We start from the raw sequence: 22,761 nt of genomic DNA, 5'->3' as shown, positions 1-22,761 counted from the left end.
AATAAATAAATCTTAAGCAAAGAAAGAACAACAGGCACAAGGCTGATGTGCTGGTTACTTCCTGAACACTGTACTCAGCAGCTCTGGGGAGCTTAGTGATAAACAGGTATGAAGAATCAGGTTCTGAAAGGCCATTTCTTTGGAAATGAAATCTTTCCCCCCCTTTTATCTTTTGCCTGTCTTGACTGAGGCTCTGAAGAAACCAAGGCTACAGAAGGTGTGGGAAAAGCATGCAACTCAGATTACCCAAAGGAGACACTCATGGCACGTTTAAATGAAAATAGATTCTGAGGAAAGGCAGGGAGGGAGTCACCATCATCTTCAAAATTCTTCTGATATGTTATTGCATTCAAAGCAGTGGATTTTCTCAAGGTAAAACTGTTTGATACAAATGAACTCATCTGTCAATCAAAGATCCTTTACTCATCGTCAAGTCAAATACTTGACTATTCTAGCATTAGAATCAAATTCTTACTGTCACTATGGAACAGCCAATTCACCTAACTGGGGGACGTAAATGAAGAAATGATAGGAAAATAGAAAAATACTTGGGGCCTTTATAATGCTGTACTCCAGAATTCCATTCTTTTTGGTTTATGTAGTATTTTTTAAACTATGCAAGGAATTGCTTTGTAGAGAATATGGGTAATAGTCCTATCACACATTCTTAAACAAACAAACAAAAAAATTTACTTAAACCAGCCTAATAAAAGTTAAGGACTTCAAAATTTCCAGAAGCCTTGGCCTTTGTCTATGTACTCTTTTCCAGACTGCCTGTCATTTTATAATCATTTTCATGATTTCCACTATGCTTATCATATGACTTTATGCTTGAAACATTTCAAACACAGGGAAGCAATCTTGTGAATGAACAAGAACTGACAGATCCCACTGGGCGCAGCCTCACTCAGAAGTTTGAGTTCAACATTCTTACACAACAAAAGTCCACATACAGACTGCAGGACATTTGCCTCTCAGATGCAGATCTCTTTAAAAGTCACTGTATACGACTTTGCCATTACAAATGGAGAAGGAGTCAGAATTCCAAAACCAGCTATGACAGGTGAGAAGCAAAATGTGGGAGTGTTTCTAACTTCAATATAGTAACTTGGAAAGACAGAGCTTTTTTAAAATAATGCATATATTTTTATTCAGATTGTCCTTTTATGAATATCTCAATATTTTCAATGGTATTTAATGAAATTTTAAAGTCTATGTATGGAATTTCTTTCAATCATTAACTGACAATAGCTTCTGTAACTTTCAAACAGCTTTCAAATATACTACAACCTTCACAGAAACTTGTGGGGAAGGAAAAGGATGGGAGAGGAAGTTAAATGCATCAAACACCTTATGTATATCAGGTGCTATGATTTTTAAAAAACCCATTCTTCTCTGTGTGCTTCCATAGAACAAATTTCCCTCCAATCGGTATCAGAAGTAGGTGTGCTTCATATGAGCCACCGAGTTGCTTATATCTAGGGACACTGGGATTTGTATGTAAGCCCCCTGATTTACACTAGCTTCTAGGAAGCTTAATGAAAACTTTTATTTTTTAGAGAGAAGTTTATATTTCATCTGGTATACCTTTAAATTCCATGGTATGCTAAAGTCTTAGAAGCTGGAGGGTTCTCTGTCTCCCTTGAGATTTAGACAATATCAGTTTGGACTTCCCAATTTCATCATCAGTAAGAGTCCCAGAACTCAGCCCTTAATCTGTGATAACCTCCTAGGGGCAGAGCTCAATGACATCTCTTGCTAACCTAAAATGATTCTTTTTAGATTTACAAACCATGGGGGCGCCTGGGTGGCTCAGTGGGTTAAGCCTCTGCCTTCAGCTCAGGTCATGATCTCAGGGTCCTGGGATCAAGCCCGGCATCGGACTCTCTGCTCAGCGGGGAGCCTGCTTCCTCCTCTCTCTCTGCCTGCCTCTCTGCCTACTTGTGATCTCTCTCTCTCAAATAAATTAAAAAAAAAAAAAAAAAAAGATTTACAAACCATGAACATCACCAAAAGCACCAGCTTACTCAGGAAGGCTTGAAGTGACACATATATACATTGGTGGTGTTTCCCCCCCACACTTTTTTTTCCCTTCTCTCTCTCTCTCATTGCTGGGGAGCGTTGTTTATGGACAGAGTATACATAGTTCTCAGTCTTCCTTAGGATTCCCCTCTTCCCTCACCTGTCTTCTTATCTCCCTTCCTCATCTCCACCATCCTACTTGGCTTTGTAGGTCCAAATTACCCCCCTCTTACACAGACTGGCTTGCACTCTCAATTCATCTGGGCACCCACTTACAGCCAAATTCTCAGGGGACTCTCTTCCTACCTGAAGGGCACCTTCAAAGTACCTCTTCCAGTGTAGGCATTTCTCTTTCCCAAGATTTTGATGCCCTTTGTTCAGGAGATAGAAGTGTCTTCACCTCATTACAAATGCATGTAAGTATGAACACTAAGCCTTGTTTACTTTGCCCCTTCCCTCCTCACTCTCCCCTATAAATCATAGTTATCTGTCTCTGCTGGCTGCCCTAAATGCTGCCTGGAACAAGGCAAGGTTTAAAAAACAAATAAATAATAACTTATCTCACTGAATCTTGACAACAAATCTGGGTGACCGGTACTGTTGTATTTTTCTTTTATGAACGAGGAGAGTGATGCTCATGAAAGTTGGGTTATTTACTCAAAATCAACCAGTCAACATTCAACTTCAATCTGAACTTAGCTCAGTATAGTTCTAAAGCATGGGCTCCTCCCTTGTATCATACAACTATCTGCTACGAGAGATAGGTATAAGACCTCTTAAACACTTTGTCACAATACAAGTGCTATCTCCCTTCCTCCTCCCCACCTCTCCACTCCCAGATTCTGGTAATCCTTATTACTAGGATGGGAAGATGAGGGCTGGATGATTTTTTGCACAAACTCTTGCAAGCATTTCTGGTACTATACAACTACCTCCCTCTAAAACACTTTTTCCAACCCTTACCATGCCCATCACTTTGAGAACCACAGGTCTAGATCCTTAAAATTTTGAAGTTTAAATTAACTTTCCAGGATATGATCTTACTGAAAAACATATAAATATATAAAATAATTCTTGGTATTTTTTCACAAAATATGAGTAAATCCTTATTCTAATGTGCAAAGAGATTTCAAGTATTTAATTATCATTTATCTAGTAGACATCTTTGATGTTTTAAGTAAAATATGAAAAATATGTCATATTCTACCCATTTCAAAAGCTCAACTGATAAATCATTTTTCATATAAGATGCCAATATTTTCAATATTTCAAATATCAATATTTTTCTTGAGATGTCATTTAGTGTCTCCTTTTGACAAGAACTAAAAGCAAAACAAAAGCAACATCAGAAACTAAAGAAGAGCAACAAAAAGATGATATTGAGTACTTCAGAGTCAAGAATCTGTTGATCCTGTTAATTGATCACCTACTTCTTGAGGAGAACTGTGTTAAGCATTTCAAGTATAGTACCTCATTTAATCCTTACAGCAATATGATGAGGTAGGGTTATTAGCCATATTTTCTAGATGAGGAAAAAAGAGATACAATAAGCTATACAAGATCATAAGTTGCTCAAGATCAGAAACCTCCCCAATGGAAGAACAAGGATGCAGCCATGGTCATCTAGTTCCAAAGCTCACACATCAATGCCTCTTGGTATTTAATATGCTTAGTATGTATGATGTGGCCAAGTTGGCAAAAAAGACAAGAGGTATATAAGACACAGATATTTTTGTTTAGCCCTAAAATGTGTATCAATTATGGAACTTTACCAGTTAGTAGATCGTAGAACACTAAATTGTGCAGCCTTCTTTATGTTAATGGCCTTTGAAGAAGTGACCTATCTGAGGTCAAAGCAGGTTTCATGGAAGAGATGAACTGGTGGAAACAGGAAGACTTAGAAAGACTTAGAAAGACAAAGACTTAGGAAGACTTAGAAGACTTAGAAAGACAGAAAGTTTTGATAGGCAGGGCGGAGGGCAGAGCATCCCATATAAAACAATCAGATGGGTTTCTTTGGGAACAGTGAGGAGACTGACATAATTAAAGAAGAGAAATTTGTTTCCAGAATCATGAGAATTAAAGATAGGTTGGGTGAGATACAATTACAGAGAGCTTTGAAGGATAAGCAGAAAAAAACAAACAAACAAACAAACAAACAAAAACTCCATGTGTTAAATCATTCACTCATTCCACACAGATCTAGTACACGGGCCAGGGAAAATAAAGAGAACATAATAACACAGAAAGCCCCTAAGAGCTCTGTTCATAGTCCTACAGAAATCATTATCAGAAGTCTGCCTGCCCATATCCCTCTGGCAAACCCATCTCGATGGAATCCTAGTCTAAGCATGGGCAATATCCTATGTAAGGTTTTGCCTATCTGCAGGCCAGGCTGGAAATCCTAGGAATTTATTCCTAGAGGTAACCATAGGCCCAGTGAAGATGGACATTGGGTGATAAATTCTCCAGTGTCCTCATTTCTCAGGCAGGACTTCTGAAGCGAGTTCTACATCATCTCCCAGAGATCCTAACAGGATTGAGTCCAATAGCCTTTCTCAGTTACCTGAGCATTAATGTGCCCTGCATAGGCCTTTTTCCCCCCCTCTTTCCTGTCTCCACTCCCCTACTAGTTTTTCCTCGGATCACCTCCTGAATAAATGATTTGCACTTGAATTCTGCTCTTGGGGCTTGCTTCTGAGGCAACCCAACCCAGTACCGATACACAATAGCTCTAGTAACAACCAACCATGGAAGAGTACCAGTAGGCCAGATACCCGTCTAAGCACTTAACATATGGTACAACATCTCATCCTACCAATAGCCTCCAAGGTACACACTATTATTGCTTCCATTTTACAGATAAGGAAACTGAGGCGGAAGGAGGTCGACTAACCTGCCCGGGGTCACACATCTAAGAAGCTTGAGATCCAGGTTTGAACAAGGCCCTGTAGATCTAGAGTCAGTGCTCTTAGCAATGAAGTTGGCTGCCTTTCTGTAAGTGGATAAAAACAGCTGTTCGGCAGCACACATTATGCTATGGGAAGTACAAGACTTCAAAAGAATAGAAGGGCAACTTCACTCTACCTAGAATTCAGGGAACGCCAAGCAAACCAAATTCTGATGGATTAGAGGGTTTGCCATGACAAAAGGCAAGAGGGTGGGAGTGCCTTCCAACAGGAAATCCATCACACAGCAGGGCAATGTCTTCTGACACCATGGAGCCCCACCAAGGGTGCTAGAGCAAGGGGTCAAGGGAGTCAAGGTCAGGAGCTATTGACTAGCCAGGATCCAGCTTCCCCAGCCCTTCTTCAAAAGTGCAGCATTGGTGTAGAGCTGCTCCTTACTACCTGTCAGATCTCTAGTAGGTCACTGCCAGAGCTTTTATTTGATGGAAGGGTTCTGTGACTTAAAAATACTTGTTTGTAAGCTCTATGCTAAAGAATGTATATACTTAAAAATTCATCTATAGGATATGTACTGTGGAATATTGAAGGGACTAGCCCTAACACTAATAGTGTCTAGCATTTATACATGAAGTTAGAAAGGTAGAGGCCAGAGGAGACAAGACCTTATGCTTGCTGCCCTGTATGCAACACAAAGCCAACACATTTTCTAGGCAAGAGAAGAGATACAAAGGAGATGATTCTTTTAGAGTATGATTTGATAGTGCAAGATGGATGAAAAGAGAAGAGCCACAGAGGGAGGCTGGTCTATATCTGAAGAACCGTATCCTGTCGTTAGAAAAAAAAAAAAATTAAAATGTAACATAAATGTTATAAATGAAACAGAATATGCTATAAATGAAGAAAGGGACCAGCTGCAGAGTTAATTTACACAATTTTGCCTGGCCAGAAAGATAAAACATAGATCTCTTCAAGAAAAGAAAGACTGCTATAACTAAAAGTAAAAGAACTGGTTATTAGTTTTAAAGAAGTAATTAGTGTCTTAGATAAGGAGGTGATCTGGAGGAATAGCATGTGGATTTTGCGGGTCAACAGAATTCAGCAGGATGGCTGTCTTTGCAAATGCAGTTAAATTCTCCCAAGCATCAGAAATTAAGATGTGTGGGAATTATTCAATGCGCAAGATGACAATTTTTATCAAAATTTTACTTACCCAAACATATGGACTATTTGCTGAAAAATAAAAATTAATCTTGAGACCACAAAATTCCAGGCACACAATTTGGAAATGTAGTTTTGCACTCTAAAGCACTGATTGAGCACCTAATATATGCCAGGCACTGTGCTAGGAAGTGAGAATCTAATAATGAAGGACAAGAGTAAGACAAGCCCTAAAAGGAAAATTCATCCTGCCTGAAGCAGGAGCTGATTCCAAACAGGAGAGCACAGTAGCTTTCCAAGGGTAGCTGATTCTTGCTGAGATTAGAGAGAGGAGGAGGAATATGTTATTTCCCCACAATTCAAACTCAACCCAAGGCATTGTCTCTGATATATGCCAGAAAGTTCCTAGAACGTGACACACTGAAGAAGCAGTTTTGTCCTCCAAGCAGTCTAGAGCTGTGGGCAGTCCTAGGCTGGAGGAGCCTGTAACTGAGCAACCAGATTACCGTTGGCCTCCCGGCTACCCTCTCAGAGCCTTGTCTCCTGATCTGGCCGGTAACAGTAGTTGCCGTTAATTGGCTACGTACTGAGTGGCAGGTGCTCTTCCAAGCACGTGACAGGTTTTCTCATCTAATCTTCACAGCAACCCCATGAAGTGAGAACTATTTATTGCCCCCAGTTGACAGGAGGAGAAACTGAAGCACAGAGAGGTTAAGTAACTTACCAGAGGGTGTACCCTTGGTAAATAGATAGCACACCCTCAGGCATGAATTAGGGGAACATCTTTCCAAAACCAGATAATTATAGAAAAGTTTAGTCCACACCTGGCATTATGCAATCTTTATCTTTTTAAATTTTTTTTTAAAGGTTTTATTTATTTATTTGACAGAGAGAGAGACAGACAGACAGGGAGAGAGGGAACACAAGCAGGGGTGTGGAAGAGGGAGAAGTAGGCTTCCCGCTGAGCAGGGAGCCGGATGCAGGGCTCCATCCCAGGACCCTGGAACCATGACCTGAGCTTTAATGACTGAGCCACGCATGTGTCCTATAGGACCTCTTAAATGTGACATTTATTATTATCTTTATTATATGTGTAGCAGAAGTTTGCTTGTTTCATCTCAAAACATGGCACAATCGTGCTATTTGAATAGTGTAAAATATTAAGTACCTAATACTCCAATGACATAAATTTTATTACTCATCCTTTTCTTTGCACAGATCCATTTATTGAGGAAAACTTTACAGAACACCTACTGGGTATGACACTGGGCCAAGTTCTGGGGCTATGAAGTGGCCAAGTGCTGGGCTATGTAGCTGAGGTGGCTGCTCATGAACAGAATGCACTATGATTGGTTACTACAAAGTCTCAAAGCTTAGTCTGGTCACAGAGAGCTCCTTGAAGCAAAAGGATGTGCGGGGAAGGCTTCGTAGAACATGGTCATCCTTTAACATGGTGACAGCCTGATCTACTTTAACATTCAGTCTCTCTCAAGAATCAACCCTGCATGGATTACTAGATGATGGGATTCTTCAGTAAGTATTCTCTTCCATAAAACTCGAATTCCCAGGATTCCATGCCTGCTTAGGATGTGAGAGGTCTCCTCCAGTACCCTCAATGACAAGGGTTTCAGTGTGCCCACTCGGCACTGCCAGATGTCCTTTCTCTCTAAAACATCAAAAGACTCTCCGTAATTATGTAAATGATTTGTTTTAAATTTTCTGAACAAAGATGCATACACATACACGGCAACGACAAGGTTTCTGATACTGAGACCTTCATTCCCTGTTATTTTTTTAGTTTCAATGGGAACTAGCCAAGGGAAGAGCCAGAGATCTCAGGCCGAGAGAAGAGTGGGGAAGACATAAGGGACACATACACAGTATGTGAGATATATTTTCTCAGATAGTCTAAGTGACTATCAGCATTAATGGGCATCAGGTTGCCATCTGACCCATGAACAGGTTGATCTTTAAAGTATAGTTTTGTGAAGAAAGAAGTAAGCCAAATACCTAAGGCTGAGAGAATTCAGGTTTTTTGCAGAGGGACCCAACACTTCTGAAGGGCGTCAGGGTTAGGTCTCTGAGGGGTTTGTTGATCAATGCATTTCTCAGCATTCCCTTCAGTCAGGGGAGGGTTAAGCCTCAGCAATATAGAAATGAGTAAATTAATAAGGTAAGATATAGATTCTTAGGTTCTTAGAGCACCATTAGTGATCATTTAGTTCAACCTCCTCACCTTCAGATTTAAAAAGGAAAACACGACAACTCCAAGGAAGGGAATCACGAAGTTAGCTTCTAAGTGACTAGGACTGCTTGGGACCCTATTTAGACAATTAGAGCTTCAGTAGAAATCCCACAAAGAAAGCCCAGACCAAGTAATTATGAGCACTGAACAGGGGGAAGCTCTGCTGACCTCAGAGAAAGTGCTGACCAGAAAAGATGAAAGGAATTCATAATATCTCAATTCACTATGCACTATAGGGTTTATAATTAACTTATATTTTAGAAGTTCCTTTAATTTGCATCTTATATTTGACATTCTTCCTCCTGAGATATCATGGAAACATAAAAGATAATGTAAATTTATAAATATTTAAAATAGGTTATGCCAGTTCTGGTTGAAGTCAGAGTAGGCTTTGTCATTTTCAGTAAGTTTCTCAGAGATGGGTGACACTTGCAAGCCAACTTCAGAAGGGTTTTGAAATCTTTGTAAAAGCAGGATATATGTATATATATATATATGGATTTGTGACATTCCAACATAAACCACAGAAAGGTTCCTATTAAAAAAGTGAACAAAGCTGAATCATTTTGCCTTCTCTTCCCACTGTGATTTTTATTCATTTGAAGATAAAATTCAAAGCAAACATCTTAGAGCTTCTGTTTGTCACCCAAGAGTTATTTCCAGGAAGCCTAGGAAATCTCACATTTCCAAAAATTAGGTCATGACACTGGCCCAGCAATCTACTTAGTATGTTCGTAAAACGGCCTCTACCACTACAAAAAATAGAGAACACCAACGGTAAAATCAATTCTGCACTCTTTGGAATCCCCAAAGATATAATCAAGAGAAATTCTAATGACAGAACAGCTTCCTACTTTAGTGACTAAGAATTGTAGATTTCTGTCACATCTCTACCCCTTTTCTTGACATGATATTTTGTGAAGGTAATTTTATATAAGTGAAATGTCCTTTATCGACTTTATCTATATGTTATCACTGATTTCCTCCCCACTAATACCGTTCGTTCCACAACCTGGCCAAGCTCTTTCACTTGCCTCCCCATGGTCCTCCTTCTGAGATACAATCTTGAGTTCCACTCCCCCCCCCCGCCCAAATAAAACAGAGGGCATGAGACCAAAACTCCCTCGGCCTCTCTTTCCACCCACCTAAGCTCTACATTATTTGCATCCGTCTTTCCCTTTCTTCTTCCTATCTGGAAGGAAGTCATGTTCTTCACTGACCTGATCCTCTCACTGGACACTTCTTTTCCGGTATGTCCCTTATCCTTAAAAGTACCTGGTATTCCTCATTAACTACTGATTCTACTCCTCTTCTTCCTTCTGCCCCTACTCTCTGTTCCCCTTTCTGTCCTTGTCCACAATTTTGAAAGTAGTGTGCATTAATTTTCTCTTCTTTTATAACCCCGGAGATAGAACTTACCCCCAGACATTCCCTTAAACCACTCTCCAAAGTGTTGCCAATAACCACTAATTGTCAAGTCCATCGGGTATATTTTTAGTTCCTCATTTCTAGATTTCTTTAAAGTATTTGGAACAGCCAATTGTTTCTCCCTTTAAATTCCTGTAATACTTTGTACATACCTATACTAATATGTTCCCTACTGTTCTATAATTATGTATTTCTGTGGCTGTTCTCCTCAAGAGTCTCTGAGTATCTTCAAGGCAGGACTGTTATCATACGTATCTGGGCATGCCCTATGCTTAGATGAATCAGTATGTTCCACATGTTCTAACACAATCGAGTAAGAATGACATTTTTCAGCAGCTAAGATATTGGCGATTTCATGATTAAAATGTTTCTTTGGCAGTTTGGCACTGGCTCTGATTTCAGAAAATGTGAATATTCTTTATCCACGCAAAAAATAATAATAATAATTTCCAAGACCTGTAATTAGAACATCTTGAAGAAAATAACAACAATGGTAGCAAAACTCAAAATTTCGATGATCCTTTATTGTCAGCAAAGCACTCTCGAAGACATGAATTTTATCTGACCATCAGAACTGCCCTTTGAGGTGGAGGTGGAGACCATGTCCAGACAGGTTCAGGGCTGTGCCGTTTGATCATCGCCCAACAGCACAGTGAGCAAAGTTCAACTCACACCTGCTCCCCTGGCTGAGTATGTGCCCAGAGCAAGCAACGCCTTTTGCTTTGCACAGAGGCTCTATCCATTCATGAAACACCATACTCTGCACTTCTAATTCATCTGCCTGAAGTGGGATGTCTTTCCTAAAATACCTGCCTAGAGAAGCACCTTTCCTTAATCCACAGAAAGGACCCTGTTGACCAGAGAGAGTGCTCCTGGGAACATGTTTCACCTCAAATTCCTTATAAAATTTCTCATTCTGAGAAAACACAAAAAGAGCCACTGACATGGTGGAAGTGTAGGTCAGGAACTAACATGACCAGGAAGGGTTTCTCAGGGAAAGGCCACTGACATTCATTAGGCATCCCATGCACTTACCCAACTTGCTAACTAACACAGTGAAACTGATTATTTTCTCTGCTCTTCCTGCTAGTCTATTTTCCAGAAGGTCCACAGACAGAGCGCTAAGGCATCTGCCACAGAACAACATATGGTGATTTAAACACACTGGGTTTTAAAATGAGGCTGGACCTGGTTATGAGTGGGTCAGCAACCCTAAGTCATATACATATGGGACCTTGGGCAGGTTATTTACCTTCTTTGAGCATTCCTTTCCTCATCTGCAAACAGGGATTCAAATCAGACCCACCTCTAATAGTTACTGTTGCCATTAAATCATTATTTATGTTAAACCAGGGAACAGGTGCAGGGATGGAGGACCGGGGAATGGTGTTCAGTCAGTGTTCACCTCTTCTATTAAGTAGTCAGTGGTTACATTTGGTACTTATATTTTTAAGAGATTCTCTCAAGAGGTTTCAGCATGCCATGGTCTAGCAGTCTAATAAATTATTATTCCCCCATTTGCTATGAGAGGTTCTTTACTAGTCTACTCTTCAACAGGAAGCAGGGAAATACCTGCTGCGCTCATTTTCAACAAGTGGTGAAGAGCTCAGGGAGCCTTCACAAGGTCACAGATAATATTAACACCAGAAGTTAGAGTTAGAAACCTGAGGCTTTTTTTGGTTTGTTTTGTTTTTCCCCAGCCAATAACCTGATGGTACAGAATCTCGATTATCCATCCTTGAAACCAAATATATATCCCACAACTGCACATGACAGAATCTCTAGTTGAAATATCTTGTCTAAAGTATGTTTACAGGCTGGTTTCTCTAACAACTGGAAACACCGGCCAAGAGTCCACTGAGTGATAAACAGGGTCAGCAGTTAATTTATGGCTTGGAGGTCTTTGGAGCTATTATAAATGTTGGCAATGATGCTACAGCTAGATGGGCATTGATGAGTGTTCATGTTTGTGGGGTATGATCAAAGGAGAAGAGGAAGAGGCAAAATGTGGATACTGTGGAAGGAAGAAAGAAAGGAAGGAAGGGAGGGAGGGAAGGAGGATGGGATGAAGGGAAGTTAGTTAGTTCTAAACTGCAGCAAGTCAGAAACTGGTTGTCAGGTTCCCTCCTTGGGATATTCTTCCTCTCAGAATTCTGAATTATTTTCCTTTTCCTTTATTTGCCTATTTTTCTCTGAGCCCAGATACCTAAACATTAGTGGAAGTAACTCAGTAATAGCTAAAAGGGATACAGAAATGGGTGGGTGGGGAGTGAAGAATTTAACAGAAGCAAAACACCCCAAATTCATAGGTAATTATTTTCACATGATGGAGAATATTTTCTTCCTTCCTTTTTTTGTAGGGATTGTCTAAAACCTTTCTGACACAGACCACCCACTTAGCCCATTGAGGATGTAACCTGTCAGCAGTTTAAAGAGCACTATTTTACTAAGTCTGCTTAGACTAAAAATTACATTTAATTTCCGTAAGTTGTGGACATGTTGATATGACTGGTGCCCACTTTACTCCTCTATCCTACCATTCCATAATCAACTTTTATAAAAAATGACTTATTTTTATGTTAAAAGTATAAGATATTGCTAACAGAAACTAAGGAGGATACACATAGAAGCAATAAAAGATAATAAAATAGAAAACCTAAGGAAAAGTCACATGTTTAATAGGATTAATATTTCATCTAATGAAAAATCTTTGTTGTATTAAATCTAAACCTGACTTTCTGCCTTAAACAATAGCTGACTTTTCTATCTAGCCCAGGGGATTTGTGAACAAGATGAGTTTGTAAAATTATGATCTCTACCTAAATTCTATTGCCTATAAATTGTATTTGGCCATAACAGAAATTCAGGATCAATCTGAGAATTTGGCATTAGTATTCCAGAACTTATGGGCAGTTTTGTCACTCAGGGGAAGAGATGGTACTGAAACAAGATCAGCAATGATCGGAAATCTCATCAGAAGACAGACAAACACTGGCAGGAATTTTAGGTTGACTAAAATGAGCAGAGCTCCATTATCTTGTGTGAGACTTTGTGCATTTTGTCCTTCACTGCATATGGTCATCAAACTCAATGTTTCTCCCACTCGCTAATATTCTCATAAGACAAGCGAGGTTATTGCATTGGCCAAAACAAACTCTAGAAAATGCAATTTGGGTTGAGTTTCTATAGTTTCAATAAATGAAGCAAAGAAAAACTTAAAAGATGAGACTTGAAGAGGCCAGATGAGAAGGATGATCCTTGCATTAAGAATCAGGCCAGCTTGCCTTTCTCTGATTAAATTTATTCATTGTGTTTATATATATATAAAAGTGTGTGTGTGTGTGTGTGTATACACATGTATATATTTATACTTTATGCATACATATATGCCTAAGATATTGTTGATATGTTGATTTATATCTTCTTTCAGTCTCTGAAGGATTTAGATAAAAAAAAAAAAAATCAGTACACGAGTTTAACTCTTGGTTTACCGGAGAATAATAAACCATGAATTGCTGGAGTAAACCTTATCAGGACCTGGGAAGGACAAGATCAATAAAGGGATGTGCCAGCCTAGAAAAAGGGAAAAGAAGCCTCAATGTGGAGTCAAGTTACCATAATCACCCTATTTTGCCTCTTGACTAGAGTCACCTCTCAGCACCATAAAGAAAGCTTGATAAAATAATTTAAATGTGCAGCCTTTACAAAATTCAGTCCTAAGCACCAATAAGTAAAACAGTTAATCACCATCTACAGTCACTAATCCCAACTCTTCCTCAGGTTTCCTCAGAGGCACACGCTAATACCAGCCCTGGGCAGCCTCCCGTAGCAGTGGCCTTTGGCTTCTGTTTCCCACTGTCTTCTCTCAGAGTAACTTGAGTCCATCATAAAAAGGAAGCAAAGGCATTTAAATAAAGCACCCTCCTAAATCCTAAACGTGTACAATTCAGTTGCATTCAAGAGAGCCCTGGTGTTTCTGGCATAAAATTATAGCATCTTCATAAATCAGACTACATGGAGGTGTTCTACTTTTACGTTAGGCAAAAATCCACAGACATACATCTATACACAGGCACACTATGTTATGTCATTCTTGATTGACCCCTGGATATAACTCTAGGCCATGATGTTTCTGCAGATTCATTTTACTTGCTACTAAATGGAATTTAAATTCCTGGAGAGTGGATTTTAATTCCTTTTTTCCAACCATGCAAGAAGACCCATCCCTGAACTGCCAGACTATCACTATATGCTCACAACCAGCCAGAATGAAAAATAAGAAGAGCTATATAGTACTTATTTACCTAGTGAGGCAAACCCTAATCTTTGTTTGGCTTGGAAGTAAAAAGGTCAACAAATGTAATGGAAAGAAGGCTTCATAATAAAACTCTCCAGCAAATATTTCTAACGTAGCTTTAAACAAGAAAAGCACATTCTTCATACCACTCTCTGAGCACTTATGGGTTAGTGTTCTATTAAAACAAGTAAAAAGACCACTATTAACTTTAACTTGTAACCAATAAACAATGAATTTGTATTACTATTGCTCAATTCTCAACACACTAGCCCTAGGGCAAGAGGATGAGAGTCCAAGTGGGAGCAGTATACACAGGCTTCTACTTGAATCATTACCTCTGATAAATGTTGGAAGACTACTCTAGATCTCAATTTTCCCTCCTTCTTGCTCCTCAGAAGCAGAGAGAAAAACAGCACACAGCTCTTTGTCCTGCCTATCCAAAGGGGTTAGAGCCTTCTTAGAGATGAGCCAGGGCTCATCAAACCAAAGCACACATCTCCTTTAAAATGTTTTTTAGTCCCTGGCATTGATCTGTGGCCAACTTCTGATCTGCCCCTTTGTGAAAGAAGAAGAAGGTGAAGGAGGAGAAGAAAGAGGAGTAGAAGGAGGAGGAGGGGGGAGAAGGAGGAGAAGAAGACGACAAAAGAAAGAAAAGACAAGATCAGACCTACACATGGAAATGAGGAACGTGAGCCCACAGAGATGAAAAGGAGAACAACTTGGCAAATCCTTCCTTCTCAGCACAGTAATTCATGAGCATGGAATACAATCCTTTAGGGACTCTTACAGTAGGACAAAGGGAAGGGAGGTTTTCTGTCAACAAATACCTAGAATCTCTTACCGCAGAACAGAAAGGTGAGGTTATAAATCAGAGGAAAACAACAATCAGGCAAGTTGAGAACCAAGCACGACATTAACTGGGTCACCTGGAAAAAAACACCACCTTCTCCCTTTGAGGTCAATGTCTTATTAATGACTCCTTCTAAAGGGCCCAGGCAAGAAGAGATCTACAGAACACTCACACTCCACACTGGCTACGTTTGGCCACAACAACAAATCGACACATGATGCCGTGAAGTGTATGAAGGGTTATGGAGCTTCAGGCACAAAGGAAAACCACCAGGACTCTCAACTTCTCTATACAGCTTTCAAACATATATATTACAGACCTAGAGGAGCATGAATAAGCACATTTGCATTCTTTCAAAAACTACAGAGTTGAATTTCTCTCCTGTTAAAAGTACATGTGAGGTAACTGTAGCAAAATATGAGGTGGTCATAATGTTAGGTATTCAAAGATGAGTACATGCATTCTACCTATTGCAACATAAACAAATGGACCCAAACAACCTGGTTCAGGCAGAACAAAAACTGTTGCTTTATAGCAAGGTACACTTTTTAGAAATGAGAATGGTAATTTCCACCCTAAACAAATTATAATAGGTTCAAAATTAACCTTGAAGAAAGGCAGAGGAATAGAAGAAAAAAAAAATATTTGACAAATGCCTACTACGTGCCAGGGACTGTTTCTAAGACCTTCTTACCTTAGGGTTAAAGACTATTTATGTGATTGAATTCTGTAAGAATGACAAGGACCTTACTGCTGATGTCAGAACCTCACCATCAGGCCCAGTAAGGCCATAGACCCAAAGCTCCCACTGAGTTGGGAACTCTGGTAATGCACTTGGAAGGGGGCCATTAAGGTTTGCAGGCATGTCACCCAGACTCCCTCCCAAACACAGTAGAGATAAGGGACCATGGCTCTGGAAGGCAAAGAAGGAAATACGCCACAACGTCAGTTCTGGATGTCTCTGGTAGTGAGAGAAAATCAGTTCCTCCCCAGAGTGACTGAGGATGTCACCCACCCTTCTCTACAACTGACTTTCAGCTAACAAGCTCAAACATCTATAACAAACCAGCAGATGATTTTGGCAGAGCCTTAAGATACCAGGAAGATTTCATTTGAGACACGGTCATAAAAGTAGTTAGAAAAACCCTCACAACCCTCTATTTTGATATTTATGACTTCTCCTAAGACCAGCCAAAAAAATTTACCAGGAAAATATATTTTCAAAATCAGACACATTGCAGTATCTAAAACAAACCATGTTAATAGCCACAAAACCTTAAAATGTGACTTTATCAAGCACTGACAAAGTTTTTGCTATGAGATTGAAATCCAGTCAGCCCTAAAGGTGTGGTAAAAACAAACAATTTTAAAATAATGAGTTCTGTCCTTATAATACCCTCAGCAATTATTTCCTATACACATTTAGTCATAAACTCTAATAAGAAATAGTACATGATGTCACATGTCCTGGGACCTTAATAAATTGCATTGAGCCTTAATACACAATATAATATCAATGCACTAAGCAAATTCTTTAAGAGTCTGAACACTTCATCCTAGATTCATGTTTTAGAATTCTATTAAATTGGTTCATTCTGGTGAAAAGAGTTCTACATAGTTAAATTAGATTTTATATATAGTTACTTAACTTCTAAGCAGTTAAATTCCTTATATGTGAGACACTGACACATCTTAGTATTATTTTAAAACTGAGCCGACATTCTAAGTTTTCCCTTCTTTTGGAAATCCAAAAAGACCTAAGAGCAAGCAAGTTGACATTAGACATTAGATGTCAGAAATGCATGTATGTCCTTCCCCAGGGAATTTTCAAATGAAACTGAAAAGAAAACAAACAAACCAACCCAAACCTCCCTTTTTCTTTTATTTGTTAGTTAAATACCTGATATTCACAAAATTATTGTTTTTTTTTCTCTATGAAATGTTAGCAATTGTAAATGTCCTCATATTGGAATTTTTATTTTGGGATGCTTTTATATTAACAAGTAATTTGTTATTGCATAACCATTACTTTCTCAGACAACATTAGGTTTTAAACATGTTTCACGCTTTATCCTCATTTGATACCCATATTCTTGTTCAAGAAAAATTCACCTCTGGCACCTGTCATGGAATTTTATAATTCTGAGCTTTACAAACTAAAGGGGGACATTGATTACTCACCATATCCAAGAATGCCTTCTAAAGGGGAAATTATTCACGTGCATCATGTTTGCAGATCTTCTGTCATTAATATTTTCCTTGTCTCATATGTTACATGTAGTGATTTTCATAGATGAATCCCAACTCTCCTGTTTGAGCAGCTATCATGGGCAATTATTGCAACAAGTACTGAATTCCAAAAAAATCCCCCCCAAAAAACACACAGCAACAACAAAAGCCCTTCCAGGATTTGGAAAAAGAAATATCACAGAGCACTGCAGGTATGGGTCCATCCATTTAGGTTCCACTCGTTAGTCAACACACTAAAATAACCAGTTCAGTCGCTAATCCTAAATGGTGGCAAATATTGTCCTGGTATAATCCAACTGCCTAGAGTGTAAATTAATGCATCCTCTCAGGAAGGACTCTGGAATGTGGGAAAAAAGGAGTCAAAAGACAGTTTCTTGTTATCCTTGTTAAAGAAGTGTTAGAAGGGCAATGGAAAACTTCAGGTCGCTTTGCCATGCTGTCCTTTAGAAACGAATATTGCTTTTTCTTCTTTCTTAGGCACATATTCATGTGTGGTCACTTTAACGCAGTGCTGCCTTCTGAGACACGTCGGACAAAGACCAGGGCAGAGGGGCTAGAAACCATGGATAATCAAAGCCAACTTCTTTCCCAAATCTCTGAATTGCCGGTTTTCAATGGTAAAAGTAGGAAGGCAAGGAGCAATTTCTGCTTTGCAGGACAGGATTACCATTAGCTACCGTCATGACTTCAGAAGGTGCTGTTATGAGGAGATTCATTTCTGCTGCCTAACCCCATAATAAGTCTGTCTGCTCTCCTTAAGTAAAATGACTAAGCTATCGATCCTTTCACTGCAGAATCCCCTTTAATTTGTTATTAAAACCATGTGCGGGCTTTTCATATGTTGCCTTGGAAAGAAAATGAATTTCACGGCTGCAAGTCAGACGTTGTCTAAGAATTTCTTCTCCCGCTGTCTTTCTTTTATCCTCTCTCTCTCTCTCTCTCTCTTTTACCCCAAATTCAATTCCCCAATAGGTGTCATTTACTCTGAGGCGCTGACATCTTCTGAAAGATTCTCATGCCCGAGCTATACAGACCTTGCATGCTTTTAAAACACAAAGGCAACAGGCTCCTGCTGGGGTCTCCCAGCTCCGAATTTCCAGCAGAACCTTTGGAATCCTCGCAGCCGCCTTGTCTGCCCTGGGCTGTGCCGCCCGGCTCTGAGCAGCTCAGGACACTTGCAGGCTCCGTGGTACTGTACATGAACTCTGCAGCAGCCCGCTCCGGCTGCAGAGACTGCTGCCTGACAGGGGATGTGCTGGCGTCAAGGGGGCCCTCTAGGTGGGTTCCCAGACACTGCAGCATGCCCTTGCTCGCCTCCAAGGAAGAGTGAGCCAAAGGGGTTAAAGGAACAGCTCACCCTAAAGAGCAGATTTCTTTCAGTAAGTAATTACCAGGCAAGATGAGCGAAGCAATAAGAAATCTGTAAATAACCTCCCAGGGAAATGACACCTTGAACAAACAGATATTGCGAAGGGAGGGTTTTTGTTTGCTTGTTTTTATTTTTCCCTTCCTAGCCAGGGCAAAGAATGGGAATGGAAGAACTCCGGAGAAAATTTGCATATGACAGGGTTTGGTCACTCTGTCTCCTTTAAAAAAAAAAAAAAAAAAAAAATGGCTAGGAGTGTCTTGCTAACTTTAAAGATTTATAACCATTCAGCTACAGATGACCACACGGTAATTTTTGGACAGGAAATCCTGTGGAAGCCAGTTCTGCGGAAGTCGGTTATACTTCAGTTGCAATTGCGCATGCCATAAAGCTGCTTGTTTGATTAGGGGGTGTGTAGATTTGTGGAGTGCTGAGATAAAGCATTGCAATGCCTACAGTTGATATTTTGTATTTCCTCAAGCTTACCCTTTGTTCCAAAAATGCTGTTCAACAATCCCCTGAAAGCCCCCCATCACTGTTGATGCCATTTTGGAGCAAGAATAAAATAGTAAACTCTTCTAATAGTAGGTTGGCACTTAAATGGTGTTCATCGAAGACTGGACCTTACAAGTAGCAGTGTACTCAATATGAATGTATCAGTTTTAACAGGCATTTAAAAAGCTGTTATGTAATTGCTTAATATTAAATGGAATATTGGCAACATTTAATGTATCATGCCATTATCTTTAGTTAAGATTCCTCCGGTGAGGCCCTGTCATCACAGAAAATACTACCCAGAATTGGGGGAGGTGGGGATATTTCCCACAAATTCAAAACCAGGTATAAATTTAGTCTTGAAATTGTTCATGATTTGGGAAATTTTCATTTTGATCAAATGATGATTTTTTTTTTAAGTTCTTATTTATTTGACACAGAGAGAGAGAGATCACAAGTAGGCAGAGAGGCAGGCAGAGAGAGGGAGGGAGAAGCAGGCTCCCTGATGAGCAGAGAGCCCAATATGGGGCAGGATCTCAGGACCCTGAGAAGATGACCTGAGCCAAAAGCTCCCAGGTGCCGCTCAAATGATGATCTTAATGGAAGTATTCCTGTGATGAGAAAGAATTGAATGATTCCCTTAAAAGCCATTCAAACTTGTAGGTTCAGATGGTACCACAGCTTGAAAGAAACTTGAGAATATATTTGGGGATTTTCTATAGCTTATGCAGTGTCTTCATGACCTCCTTTTTCCAAAGGGAATAAAACTCTTCCGTTAGGTCATTGTGATCTGAACCAGAAAACTCCCATCTGAATTATTTTTGACAAGCTTTGAATGCTGGGAATCAAGCATCACAGAGTGATTCAATATGTGATATTATATGACATATTTAAATATTCCTATTTAAGAGCAAGGAAAAATTGCCTTGCCCTCATGCCCACCTTGCCTCAGGGCCCTGTACTAAGGATGTTATGCTATTATCTCATTTAATCCTCACAACACTATTAGGTAAGGACCATTATTTGTCCCATTCTACAAATGAGGAAATTGAGACACTCTGATATTAGGTAGCATACCCAAGGTCAAACAGCCAATAAGAGTCATGATGTGAACCAAGAAAGTATGGCTCCAGGGCCTGCATGAGTTACCACTATATTATTAAGGTCTCTATAATAAGAATAATACCACTTTGCATTAGTGTTAATGGTTTGAAAAAAAAAATTTTTTTTTTCACAGGTATTACTTTAGCCTTACAGAATCATGCTGAGGAGAGTATGACATTTATTGCGCCAATTTTGGAGATGAGTCCCAAAAGAATAATATTTCTTTGTTATTACACTTGATGTTGGGAGTAGATCTGGAAGAGAATTCAGATTGATAGGTCAGTGTTTCATGTGCTGATGATGCTGATATGATGATGAACATTAACTTATTTCAAAACCAACACTTAATCCTCACACTATGTAAAATGTGGGTCTCCATGGAAAGGGGCAAGTACAAATACTTGCAAAATGATGTGGAAATTGATTTCTCTTTATAATAACTATTATTTAAAATTTCTTGATTTTTTTCAGTCCATTCTATTCTACTTTGTTCATATGCTAGAGTAATGCCTATGGGTCATAGGATACCCCAAACATCTCCGAATATTTCTCAATTACCACATAGTTCAACATTGTATACCTGCTCCCATTGGTGGGCAACTGTATATGCAAAGCACTTTAGAAGTTTAAAAAAAACAACAGCAACAATTTGCACAGCCAATTACTAAAGGAGATGTAAAACTAAAATATATTTAAACCGAAAGGAGATCTCAAATGAATATTTTTTAAGTGGACTTTTCTTGGCTTTTTATTTCTATTTTTATATATGCAACTCTCTAGAATAAAGTATAACAAATTAGGATGAAAGGACACACAACTGAAAAGCTATGATAAATAGTAGAAAAGCCAAATTTCTGCTTGAGGGATAACAAAGAAAAAAATGTAATTTATTTCACAGTTCAGAGAACCAAGACTACACATTAATAAACAATCCTAAATTGAGTATTTTGAAAACTCAAGGCAATATATATATAAAAGAATGGGCTCGGGGCGCCTGGGTGGCTCAGTGGGTTAAAGCCCCTGCCTTCGGCTCAGGTCATGATCCCAGGGTCCTGGGATCGAGCCCCACATCGGGCTCTCTGCTCAGCGGGGAGCCTGCTTCCTCCTCTCTCTCTCTCTGCCTGCCTCTCTGCCTACTTGTGATCTCTGTCTGTCAAATAAATAACTAAATAAAATCTTTAAAAAAAAAAAAGAATGGGCTTGCTTAGAGGATAGTAATAGCTTATTTCCAACATTTTTATTCCATGTATACTGGAAACAGGGTCTTCAGAGTTAGGACTAGTATTTTACAAACTGGTACTTCACAAGACTTAGTATTTTACAAATGCGTAGTGTTCAAGAAATAACATTTGAGCAGAACTAAAGGTTTGTAATTTAAAAACAAATTCTCAAAGATGAGTAACATTGACAGACTAGAGTAATACAAATTTGTTTTTTCTACTAAAAGGTAGTCATCCTTTCATGGAACTTCTAAGAAATGCCAGGAACATACATAAGAGATTACTGTTATTGCCGATCCCAGCCCCCCTTAAGGAGTGCTAATTATTAGCTGAGCATTAGAGATTGGCACAAACTTGCAGAGATCCTTACAGCCATCATGTAGCCTTAGCTCTACTGGCATAAAGGCTGGTTGTTGTCTCTCTTTTTAAAAATCTTAATCCCACAGCAAATGCAAGAGTAATCAGCCTTCCAGGAACAGACTCACATTAACCATCACCATACGAGGCTGATGCAAGAACAAATTTTTTTAAATGTCGATTTATTAATATGGTGTAAACTACAATACTCTAACCAGCATTTTCATGAAATAGAAGCAGAGTAGTATTAACTAGCTAGCATCACCCTACCCTTTTTCAATAACCAAAATCCTCTCTGGCCCCGGCTAGGGGATGAGGCTTACAAGGGGGATGGTTTGGGGCAGGGCAAAGGGATGGGCAGGTTTCGACCAGTGCCCCTTTGCTTCTACCTGTTTATTTCAAGGTTTGGTTTGAAAAAGGGAGTCCGGTTCTTTAAAATGTTTACAGAAGCCTAACAGTAGGAACACAAAATTAACATTTTCTAGGCAAAAATCTCTATATTCCGTCAGTTTCAAGACTCCATTGAGGTTTCTTCAAACCCCTTCAATTGATAGGCCTCCTCACAATGAGTGTCATACAAAGGATGAAGTTCAACCTTTATGCTAATATAAGCACAGCATAATACAGACACACCCTCGTTTCTGAACTTGGGTGTTTCTTAAACTCTCAGTCACTTATCTGATAGGGAGGGAGCAATGACTTACCTCACTGATCTCCCTGAGTTTCACTTTCAGAATGAAATGGTATTTCCACTTGTTAAGGTATATCTTTCTGGCGCTGTCACATTCTGCTATAACCAATAGCTAAAATCAATGACTCCCTTTAATTAACTTACATAATAAAAGCTCCTCTAGATTTAGATATGAAATGACAAGGATCCAAAAGATGATCTTTTATTAATCTTTTATGAATACTAATTATTAGTTTGGGTATTTTAGGGAAGTGTCCCATATTTTCAAAAGGTTGGAGAACTTTTGTCTCATAGTTGTCGAATGGAAAAACTAATCCCTCTATTCTACATATTGATTTTGTATAAAAATATGTACATATGCAAATACCA

At 39.2% G+C, this 22,761-nt stretch overlaps 1 protein-coding gene across 6 annotated transcripts in view; it reads right to left on the bottom strand.

Annotated features, from left to right (window-relative positions):
- PDE4D (phosphodiesterase 4D) overlaps nt 1-22,761 on the bottom strand; it is a 1,277,424-nt gene that overhangs the window by 533,436 nt on the left and 721,227 nt on the right. The window contains exon 1 of one of the 6 annotated variants that reach the window (XM_032850099.1): nt 17,091-18,375. The exons of the other annotated variants lie outside the window; for them this stretch is intronic. Coding sequence (XP_032705990.1) covers nt 17,091-17,137 — 47 coding nt within the window. The 5' untranslated portion in view covers nt 17,138-18,375. Of the gene's footprint in view, nt 1-17,090; nt 18,376-22,761 lie in introns of those variants that run through there. 6 annotated transcript variants of the gene reach the window in all.

The sequence above is a fragment of the Lontra canadensis genome, unplaced genomic scaffold (genome assembly GCF_010015895.1).
Source record: "Lontra canadensis isolate GAN:19392208 unplaced genomic scaffold, GSC_riverotter_1.0 scaffold4, whole genome shotgun sequence".
In the NCBI taxonomy this organism is placed as follows: domain Eukaryota; kingdom Metazoa; phylum Chordata; class Mammalia; order Carnivora; family Mustelidae; genus Lontra; species Lontra canadensis.
The sequence above is the reverse complement of the archived record's forward strand: the minus strand, read 5'-3'. Positions and strand labels throughout refer to the sequence as shown.